The sequence below is a fragment of the Cucumis sativus genome, chromosome 2, assembly GCF_000004075.3.
Source record: "Cucumis sativus cultivar 9930 chromosome 2, Cucumber_9930_V3, whole genome shotgun sequence".
Lineage (NCBI taxonomy): Eukaryota > Viridiplantae > Streptophyta > Magnoliopsida > Cucurbitales > Cucurbitaceae > Cucumis > Cucumis sativus.
Window position 1 is genome coordinate 12,682,031 of NC_026656.2, and position 11,186 is coordinate 12,693,216.

Below are 11,186 nucleotides of genomic sequence, written 5' to 3' on the forward strand. Positions count from 1 at the left end.
TTTTCATAGAAACATCCATTCATTTTCTATTCTTTTATAAAAAAATTTGATCACTTTCACTTTTGCAATCAAATTGCTTTTGTTGATCATTCATTAGAGATCTTGAAAATGCAAACTCACATAACTTCTATTTTTCATAGTAATCGTTTATTTTCTAACTTGCTTCTTATATCTATAAACAACTTGTATGTTGAATACGGAAGATAAATACAAAATGGGGTTGAGTTCTTCAACAGAAATGTGGTGAGTAGACTATTGTTTTGTTTTGTTTTCTGGTTACAGATTATTTGTTTCATAAGTTCTTTAACATACATATAGTATAATTTTCTTAAAATTTTAAAAGTTCCTTTACAATATAATTTTACGAGATACTAAAGGCTTCAAAGCGAATATAGCCAAAGATAAAGCTGCTTTTGCTTTCTGTTCTAACTTCATCCAAGCATCAGAACCATCAAAACCTGCTAGTGAAATCACATCTTTTTTTTAGTACAATTGTTTCAAGCTGCCAGCATAACCTGTTGGTTTCGATCCATACCTTTATCAAACTCGAATGACGACGACATCGAGAAGGTATTGAATAATGTCTACTACAAGCTTACTTGAACTGTCACCTATGCAGCCTTTTGCTTTACCACTTCATAATGGCTTACATCACTAGAGTAAAGCACTCCATTGGGAGAGAGGACGCGCCGAAGAGCGTTAAAAAACCGAGCCTATGTAAGAGAAAGTTATAGTATGAGGTGAGAAGAACACCTATTTGCAGTTAAAGAAAGTAGGGATGTGTTGTTTTTACCCATTGAAATCCGACGAGGGCGCACCAGCAGCCTGCCAAACCATAACCCCTACTGTTTACAAACTGGGAACAAGCCATGGAGTTAGTTAATGCACAAAGAGTCCAAATGAGGTTGGAGAATGGTTGGGAGATCAAACATTACCAGTAATAGAAGGGCACCAAAAGAAAGGCATCCACACATTGATAAACTAATAAACTTTAGGTCTCGTCCAGCCTGCAAGAATCAAACTTCGAGAGTTGAGGAAAGTTTGATAATTAGCCTACAAGTGAATGTAAGGATGGTCTTTCTCTCGGTAGGGATGGAATCTCATGGGGTAGGGGTGAACCAAACCGACCAAACCAAATCAAAAATTCAGTTTTTACCAAATGGTCAATTTCATTTGGTTCGAATTATAAGGAAACCAAGATTTTTGGTTTGGTTCGTCTTTTATTTGAAAACCGAATCTAAAACCAAACTAAACCATTTATATTACATTACAGTATATTATAAAACTGAACTCAACCGAACTGTTTAAATATATTTCATGGGCATTTTTAAAAATAATAAAATATCAACAATGTCACTAGCAGAAGGATATCAGTGTCTACCAATATCTATTAATGATCTATTTTGTCAAATTCGTTATTTTTTATAATTTTCCTATATTTTTATCATATATACAACCAAAACCAAATATTTGTGGTTTGTACATCCAAGATCGAATTTTGTTTGACTACCAAATCAACAAGCAAGACAATAATTCCCCATTTAGGTGGAAAACAAGGACAAAATTTTCTCCCAAAATTTAGATGGGGTTCTTTATCCTAGCAAGAGTAAAAATTTCTCGCCGGAAATTAAAAGCATATTTTTAGAGGAATTTACTTTATTTAATTAAAATTTTGAAGTACTAAAGATGGTGGAATCTTCCCAATCCCCGCCATATTAAACAAAAAATTTGGCAGAAGCAGAAAATTAAACGGGGGTCAAAAAGGGACAGAGATGCATCAGCGTTCCTGCCTCGCCTCCTGAATATCTCCACACGTGAATATACAATTCAATAGCAAAAAACTTCAGCAAAATCTAAAAGGTGAGCGAACATACCAATAACGTCCCTTCTAAGCAAAGGGTTGCGGGCATTATGAGTAGGGCCAAGAAATATGGAATCAACACTTTATGCATCTACAATGCAAGCATCATGGATTATTAATCGCTATGAAAATGAAGAGAGACGATGAAAAAGAATGGAAAGATATGGGAACAATATTGGTACATATTCCAAATGTTTTAGGGTATAGATATCATGAACCAACCTCTTGAATAATCTTCACTTCAGGTGTAAAGAGATTAGGGAACAACCAAGGAACTAACGTTCCAATAGTCCCTAATACCAAACCAAAAATACCTCCTATGATCAAGAGCGACTTGAGTAGCATCCGAGCCTACACAATATAAAAGGGATAAAATAATGTCCTGGACAATCTATAAAAAAAGAGGTTCTATGGCCATAAACTCCCCACCATTTTTTCAACAAGTATCTAAGATTTATTATGAATATCCTAACAATGTAAGGAATCATTTTCAAGTTAAATGAAATTGGTGTGACTACTATTGTATCGTGTAACCAAACTTTCACAATAAGAAAAAGGAAAAAAGTAGACAGTATGTCACTAGAGATCGGAGTTCTCACCTTATCCAAACTACGATTTACTCCATGTATGAATCCAGGCATGAATGATTGGGCAGTTTGAGAAAGAGGCTCACCCAATACGCTACACATGTAGAATGTTTGACTCATGACCTGAAGTGCACGACGAGCCATAATTTGACATGACCATTCACTTTCCGTGTAAAAGAAAGAGGCATACTTGCATGGAAAGACAAAAATGAAAAGAACTATGTAACTTAACCTGATGAGCAGCCATGGTGAATGTGCCTATAGACGTAGCATGATAGATGAGGAGAGTATAAAACACTATCTGAAAGATTAAAATCTTAGACACGTTACTCAAATGAAAACAAATGAATGTAAAGGGTTTTATAAAATAGAACCTTTGACATCAGTGTTATAAATACAGGAGCAGCAAGTCCAAGTATTGACAAAAATTCACTGGGAGAGGGAATAGATAGAGAATATCCGCTATATCCTTTCTTGTTTAGTTGCTCTATCATCATATAAGCTGCAATAACCTAGAAACCATATAAGAGAAAAAAGAAAGATCGGTTTTGAGGCGTAAACAAGTACAAATGCTATAAAATTAGGCACAATAACATTAACATAAAGAAGCATACCTGTGATGCCATAGTTGCCCATGCAGCACCAGCAATACCATATCCTAAAACCATGCATAGAATCACATCACCCATGCCATTTACAATACTCGCAACTGCCAGCGCTTTCAGAGGTCCCCAGGAATCTTTCATGCCAAGACTACAGCAAACATGAAATAGAAGTTAATAAATTTGGTGAATTTTCAAGGAACTGGTTTCTGGAAGTTTTCAAAAATTGCGATTTGTATTGTTTCACTTTTGGCATTCATGTATATTTTGACAATGTTGTGTATATTGTATTGCATTTGCCCCAGTTTAGTATTCTTAAGCTCAAGTTCCTTTTACTCGTACTTATCCTATTGTCATTAGTAAACGCTAAACAAAATTGGAAGACCTCTTCATATACACAATTCAGATTCTTGTATCACCGTAAAATCAATTCCGAAAGTAATTAAACACCTTATAGAAATCTGTGCTCCATTCACAAATGTAGCTCATGAAGTAAACTGCAATTGTGGGGCCTCAAGTCTAAAACATACAATGGACAAGCTGTGTGTGCATGAAAAGAGGACTAATGTGCAAACGGATAACTTAAATTTGGAAGGATATCGGGGTTAAAAAAAAATTCTGTCAAAATTAAACAAGGATGAAAGTGCAAGTAAGCATATGGGTTCATATGCCAACAACAAGCATAAAACAAACAAATCAAATCTATGGGAAAAAAATGTAGATGGCGGCGCATTGGCATGGATCTAGTAATAGAATTAAGGACCTTGCACTCTGAGCAACCCATCCAACGAGAATTGCAGGCCATGCCAAACCTCGAATCTACCAACAAAAAGGATTCAGTTCAAATTAAAGTCACCGAACCAATTATGATAATGGAAGCATCTGAACATTTATACTGTAAACATCGAAAGAAGAAATTAAGGAAGCATGTCGACTTATCAGTATGCTGTGGTCACATTCTTGATGGAACCTCTGTTTGCCACCTGGAAGTAATTATATACATTCACTATCTATGCAAGAAATGACATTTATCTCACTAGTTCACCACATCTATAGGTAAAACAGAGTATATAACTCTATATATTAACAGCTTTCGATATCCTGACATAACTTTATGCAACAAAATAATAGTCATGATTATTGTATTATGTCCTAATAGGCTAAACGTTTTAGTCCCTGATGTTTGGGCTTATGTTTAATTATATTAATACTTTTAGGTTTATTCAATTTATTTATATCAATACTTCAAACCTTTTATAAAAAAAAATGTTATCCCTATTATTAAAAAGGTTTCAGTTTTATCATTATGTTTTAACACCTTTTAATTTAGTCCTCACCATTGGTAATTTTTAAAATTAGCACACTATAAAATTACATGTCACCATACTTAGTAAATTAATGAAAATTAAGAAGATGAAAGATGTCATCTAAAAGATAAAGTTTCTAATTCCTCCACCAAGTTATTTAAGGAAATTTCAAGTTTTTGTCTAATCTTAAATCCTAGATGGAACAATTTTAACAATTACCACAGGTAAGAGATTTAAAACATATATATTTGTTTAGCACAAACTTTTTTCATAACTCGGTATCAAGAGCCCCTATCCCCACTAATACGGGGAAACTGCACCCTATCAATGTCAAGACCCAAGAGACATCAAGGAATTTTCATATTGAGCCCCAAAGTTTGAACACGCAACCTCTGGCTACGTGTTATTGAAAAACTGCGTGTATCTAGCTGTTACATGATGAAAGATCTACATATAAATACATTGTGCCTGTGAAGTGAATATAGATTACTTGGTTAATGAGTTCTAGGAGGACAAGTCTGTCGGTGTATCTTTTTTCTTCCTAATACGTGACGAGCATTAAATTCCTTCACAGGCAATTTTTATCAAGAAATGTTCAAAAACAATTTTTATACTATTTTTCTAAAAAGAAATGGTTACAATAGTACTGAAGATGAGGGTATTTTTAAGTTCAAACAGGTGTTGGTCTGGAGGAACCGGTCTGCTAACTTATCAGACATTATTTTATCTGTTCTTTCAACAATTTAACGCTACGTCTTCGAATTTTTTAGTTGCAATCACACTGTAATAAGCAATCATCCTCACGTAACAAGAGAAAAAGAAACAAAAAAGAGTCGTAATGAAAATCCAATATTACGAATATATAACAAGCCTCAGTGAGAGTCATGTGTTTAATTCCTAATAAACTGAACAGGTCGAAATTTCTATACTGAAAATTGAAAGTAGTGTTCTAAGAGAAAGAAAGAGAGGCACATAAGACAACAAACGTATCGCATCTGAAGCTATACAAGACAAACTTCTATCAAGACTTTTCAAATATCAATTAAACAAACTTTGTTAAGTTAAAAAAACAAACCTGCATATACGTGTTTGCTGCAGGTATGATGCCTGGATTCTTTGTCCCCACGAAAGCTGAAAATTTACAATAATATCTTGGTAACTCTTGAATCATTAGGCTAACTTAAAAACTCAATCGATGAAAGTAAATTTAATTTTATATCATCTACCCTCTCTTTTATTTGTGGGTTTGAAAACTTGGGAAGAGGAAGTAATATTATCACAGTTTGAATGAACACATAACCTTTTAGACTACCTACTTCGATACTATGTTAAAATCTCGGATTGTCCCAAAAACTAAAGCTAACGAGCCCAGTTAAATTTAATATTAATAATCCTACTTCTAACATATGACAAAGTTCTAGCTCTATACGTGGTGAAGTACTTGAAGGAATAGTCCATAAAACTGATGAATGTAATAACTAATGAGCCCTTCACTTAACTAAGCAATAATGTAGAAGTTGAGTACCAGTTAGCGCCAATGAACCCAATAGTTTGGTAACTAAGAGCATCAACAAACCAGACATCAGCCCAACAAATAGCAATACAGATATGTGATGCTGCACTTCGTTCTTATCCTGCAATAACCTTTCTAGTCAAGGAATGCAGCACGGTTATCCCATAATCTGTAACAGAAATTGGATTCTGAGTAGAACCTGTTTAGCAAGGGCCGTAGCTACCATATTTGAAGTTGCGATACTAAGAAACATGAACACATAGCTCGTATAATCACATAAAACTGTTGCTGGGCCTGCAAGAAAAAAGTTACAAACAGATGAAGTTCAGAAAATTAATAATAACAGTCTCCACCAATTAAGTATCACAGTTTGATTACCATAATTCGGATAAGAAAAATCGGAAAAAATGGAATCTAACATCGTTTTCAGATTTCGAAACTGAAGATTGTTAATAGTCGGATTCAAGTATTCGATCCAGTAGATTAGAAGTAAGAACCCACTGTTTAATCGACCCATTTGAAAAATTCAAGTCAAAGCTTCCAATCGATTTACTTCATACTCTTAAGAACGACCATAAAGAAGCAGAAGTAAAATAAATTCACAATAATACCCAAAGCAGCAAGCTCAACGGCGCTCCCTTGGCCTATAACCGCAGTGTCAATGAGACTCATCATTGGTCCACAAATCCACAACCCAATAGCAGGTCCAGTAAACGTTACAATCTCCTTCATCTGATTTACCAACCCTTGGCTCTCCAAATCTTTAATTCCAGTCGCCAATAACTGCTCATTTCCCTGTACTCCATTGTCGGTTTCGCTCGCACTCTCCGCGCTGCTGACTTCCCGCGCGTGATCATCGTGAGGAAGCGCGAAACAGCGGGTAATCGGCGACGATACATTGAGGGGTAAAGGGGGGGAAGGGGAAGGAAAGGGGAGGGTGGGGGTGAAGGAGAAGGAGAAGGAAGGGCGAGAGTGAGAGAGAGGATTGGGGAATTTGGGGATATGGGTTTGAGGAATGATTGAAGAAGGTGAAGGGGAATGGAGGAATTTGAAAGGCATTTTTGGCGGGTGAAAACTGAAGGGAAGGAGAGAGAGTGAAAGATCCGCCATGGGAGTGTAGTGAGTAAGAAGTGAAGAAGGAAGAAGATGGAATATTCAAAGAGGTGAAGACACGTGCATGATTTTTGGTCGAACGTTTCTTAAGATTATCAATTTTGTATTAAATAAAAACATTGTTGGATCCAAAGTATCTCTTCCAAAATAAATACTAAAATTCTAACTCAACTAAAATTATTAGTAATTATTATGAGTGAAACATCCATCCATTCCCCATCCAAAAAAAACAAATAGGTGTAAATTTAGTAATTAGATTTAAAATAATTAAGTATATAGCAACATTTTAAAAAATTTATAAATATAGTAAAATTTGTCAAACTCTATCAACGATAGAAATCTATCACCGATAGATCATGTTGTAAATATTGGTTTATCAATACGAGTCTATAGCGATAATTTTGTTATATTTAATTTTTTTTTTCAAATGTTGTTATATCATTCATTATTATTCCTAAAATGATCATCAATTATAATTATTTTTTATTATTATTGTTTGTGCATAGTAGCTAGATGAATGAAAACAAAAATTAGATTGATGAAGTATTAGTATAAACTTTTTTTAAAAGTAAGTGTATTGACTTTTTTTTTAAATCAATTATTGTCTCCAAAATTGCTAATCATTATAGTTACTATAACATTAGATCAATTGTTCTTATCGATTGACTCAATAACTTAAGTTAGTGAGTAAAGATAAATTTAATTATATATCACTAACTACCATTTTAACTAGTTCTATGACATGGATGGTATGTTTATATATTAGTCTCACTGATCTTTTGTTTTGTTTGGAGTTGTGTAAATATAAGGTTCGATCTTGTGGAGACCAATTTTACTCTTATAGATATGTTAATGAGTACTGATACGATGCTACAAAAATAATACTTATATGTGTGTAATATGCTACTTAAATGAGAGCTTGTACTCTTTGGCTAATTAAAATTCATCCCAATTTTGTTAGGAACATTTGTCACTACCTTTGGTAACCTATATTTATGTTTAGGTGAAATAAGTGAATATAAGAATGTAATTCCCTAAATGTATGGTTGTTGATAAGATTGTCGATAGTCGTTTACTTGGTAGTGGCGGGGTATGTGAACCGATTAAGTCCCCAACTACCACGGTGAAATAGAGGGAAGGATTTGGAATGAGATGAATTTTTGATATTTTATCATGATGTCTACTTTGAATTTTCAATATTCTACCCGATTTCGTTAAGTTGGAATAATTGTTTTGTGTTCGGATTTTTTTAAGTGTTTAGTTTAGAAACTAAGATATTAAAAAAAAACCTAAAATATTTGAAAGTCCTTTAAAATGTGTATTTTAAACAATTTTTTAAGAAAAAGAGTTTAAACAAAAAAAATGAATTTGTTGAAAAACATTTTTTTTCTTTAAGTGAATCCAAACGTACCCTAAAAGTAATGCAATAGTTTGTGTGTTGTTTTCTTCTATGTACATGTTGACAATCACTGTTAGATTTAATTTCTTCTCGTTTGAACTATTAGAATTTTTAGTTTTTGACATTTTTTATTGTTTTTTTTTTTTTTAAATTTTGTAGTGGCATAAGGAATACAACTATTTGAACCCAATTTAACTTGACGTTGTTGTATTTTGGTTTAGGTTGTGGAACCCAAGTTTGTATTTGAAGCCAAGTTCATCTAAGGTTATTAATTAAGTTTGTGTTTCTTGAACTAAAATTGTAGTCTTGTGATTTTTGGAATAACATAGTTGAATTTATTTTGTAATTTTTGAATTATTATATTAAGTTATGGTTGATGGAAGTAATGTTTTGTATATATGACAATAACAAACAAATATGTAAAATTTTCAAAATGTTCGTGTGTGTATATATGTGTGTGTGGTTAAATATTAATATATGTTGAAGTTTTTGAATTATTCTGATGCATATTTATGAGATTGTTAGACCACACGACAAGGATTACATGGGTAATACACGAACAAAAACTGCAATTGAATTAAAATTTTAAAAAATTGAAAAAAAATCTGAAAGAGAGTTGACATTTTTCAAATGTCATAAACAAGTATATTATATGATGTTTTTTAAATGTCATTAACATTAACATACTTGACGCTTATTAATTGTCATTAACTTCGACTTTCTTGATGCTGACTTCAATGATGGTTTTAAAACGTAAAGTAGGAGTATTCATAAAATATTTGAAATTTGAAATGCCGAATCGAAACCGAATCAAAACCGATTAAATGTGGTTTTGTGCTGTTTGTGTTATGTTGAAACCGTTTCTTATGCGGTTCGGTACGATTTAATGTTTTAAACCAAGTCTAAAACTGAACTGAACCGCTTCATTTAAAAAAAAAAATTAAAGAAATGTTCATAAAATTTTTGTTTATAAAACTCGGTTAAATATGTTGACCTGAGATTCACTGGAATCTAAAATAGAAAGAGATTATCCGAAATTTAAAACAGAAATACAAATTTTATCGAACTCGATGCTTTGATAGCTTGAGATTCTTTGGGACTTAGTGCTTTGGTGGCTCGAGAATGTCCGAAATTTGAAACAAAAAGACAAATGTTATCGAACTTGGTGTTTTGATGGCTCGAGATTATTCGAAATTTAAAAAATGTTTTGGTGGCCTGAGATTCTTTGGAATTTAAATCAAACTACATATTACAGTTCGATTTTACTTCAGTTTGACACAAACGTGTAGTTTTATTTGGTTTCGTATGAGTTTTTTTTTTTTTTTTTTTTTTTGCATTTTACGGTTTGATGCAATTTCAACTGAAAAAAGTAATAATTCTTTATTGTTAAAAAACATTAACATAGTTTACTTTTGTATTAGTGACTTTTATCTGATTTTGCAATAACATATCAACGGAACAAAATCCTAGTAAGAATTAACTACAACAAAATGGGATTCTGATAACACATGAGTGAAGCGAAACCAAGAGAATAAATAAATAAACATCACATAATCCTTTTTTTAAAAAATATATATATATATAATTAATTAAAGCGTGTAATGAAAGAATCAAACTTCAGATTGATAATACAAACATAATGTCAGTTGAGCTAAGCTCATGTTGACACACAAACCAAATTTGTTGAGTTTTTTAGACAAAATATGACCAATCACTATAAATATCAATAATAGATACATGTAACTACTATTGAGATAGACTTAAATATGATATATCAATTATGAATATACTATTTATAAACATTCAAAAAAAGAGGAAGCAAATCATGAATCATGAGAAATAGGTAGCTAATAGATAAAAACAACATATTAACAATGGTATATATTGAAAACTTACATTAAAAAGTGCTCAATTATCATAATGTACACAAAAAAAGAATAGTTGATGAGTGAAGGACATCTATATATATTAGTAATATATTTGTAAAAATTGACTATTGAGAAACACTACATGATTTATGTATTAGTGATGATATAAAATATTCAAAATTTGTTAATACTTTCAAATCATTTAATTGTGTTAATTAAATTCCATCTAATGGTTTGTGTTATTATAATTAGTTTATTTCTATTTTTCTACGACACTATTTTGGATGAATCAAATTTCTAACTATAAAGTTGATATAATACACATTTTTATGTCAATAATACTATACTCTGTTTAAATCGGTTAAAATTAATTCTATTCACTATTTTCTTTGTCATGTGTAGAGATGTATGTGATTTAATAATTAAAACAATTGTACCTTCAAAATTCTCTTTCATAAAAAATAATGAATTATTTTTTTAACATGTAATTATCAAATAGTTAAAAAGAATTGTATGAGATTTTTAGAATAAAATAATATAATATTATATAAGCTCGTAACTAACTCAACTTAACTTTTTAAGGAATGTGATACGTTTTAAGGTTATTTTCAAATATAGTAAAATAAACTAAAATATTTTGAAAATATAGCAAAATATCATCATTTATTTACGATCGACTACTATTTATGTCTACTTGTACGATATAAACACAAATAACAGTCAATCTATTTCGATCTATCATATTTATCAATCACATATCAATTGTGATATTTTTACTATATCTATAAAATAATTTTAAATTGTCGTCTAAAATAATTTTATATATTTGTATTGTAATACTATTTCTTTCCACAACCATAAATAGAGATTCAAACTACAAAGACCTATCCAAAATTAGGGAAGTGATTATAATAAAGCCATGGGTGAAATGCCCTA

At 31.7% G+C, this 11,186-nt stretch overlaps 1 protein-coding gene across 2 annotated transcripts; it reads right to left on the reverse strand.

Moving 5' to 3' along the window:
* Positions 1-169: 169 nt before the first annotated feature.
* Positions 170-7,063, reverse strand: LOC101207199 (protein DETOXIFICATION 46, chloroplastic). 2 transcript variants are annotated; one of them, XM_031881503.1, is made up of 15 exons: positions 6,482-7,063; positions 6,070-6,164; positions 5,883-5,991; positions 5,433-5,488; positions 3,814-3,869; positions 3,063-3,201; positions 2,823-2,960; positions 2,681-2,749; positions 2,461-2,571; positions 2,084-2,212; positions 1,875-1,952; positions 936-1,007; positions 794-856; positions 600-713; positions 170-515 (listed from the first exon to the last, which is right to left on the reverse strand). In XM_031881503.1, the coding sequence occupies exons 1-14, from the start codon at positions 6,978-6,980 to the stop codon at positions 612-614; spliced, it is 1,716 nt and encodes a 571-aa protein (XP_031737363.1). In that variant the 5' UTR covers positions 6,981-7,063; the 3' UTR covers positions 170-515; positions 600-611. The 2 variants fall into 2 exon arrangements, 1 of the variants encoding a protein (XP_031737363.1); XR_968705.2 differs by having other exon boundaries at positions 205-458; positions 536-713; positions 6,482-7,062.
* Positions 7,064-11,186: the final 4,123 nt, after the last annotated feature.

Coding starts and splice junctions, on each gene's coding strand:
- LOC101207199 (XM_031881503.1), bottom strand. CDS start 6,980: ATGGCGGATCTTTCACTCTCTCTCCTTCCCTTCAGTTTTCACCCGCCA. Junction 2,750..2,822: donor TTATAACACTGATGTCAAAG/GTTCTATTTTAT, acceptor TTAATCTTTCAG/ATAGTGTTTTATACTCTCCT. Junction 857..935: donor TTGGTGCCCTTCTATTACTG/GTAATGTTTGAT, acceptor GCTTGTTCCCAG/TTTGTAAACAGTAGGGGTTA.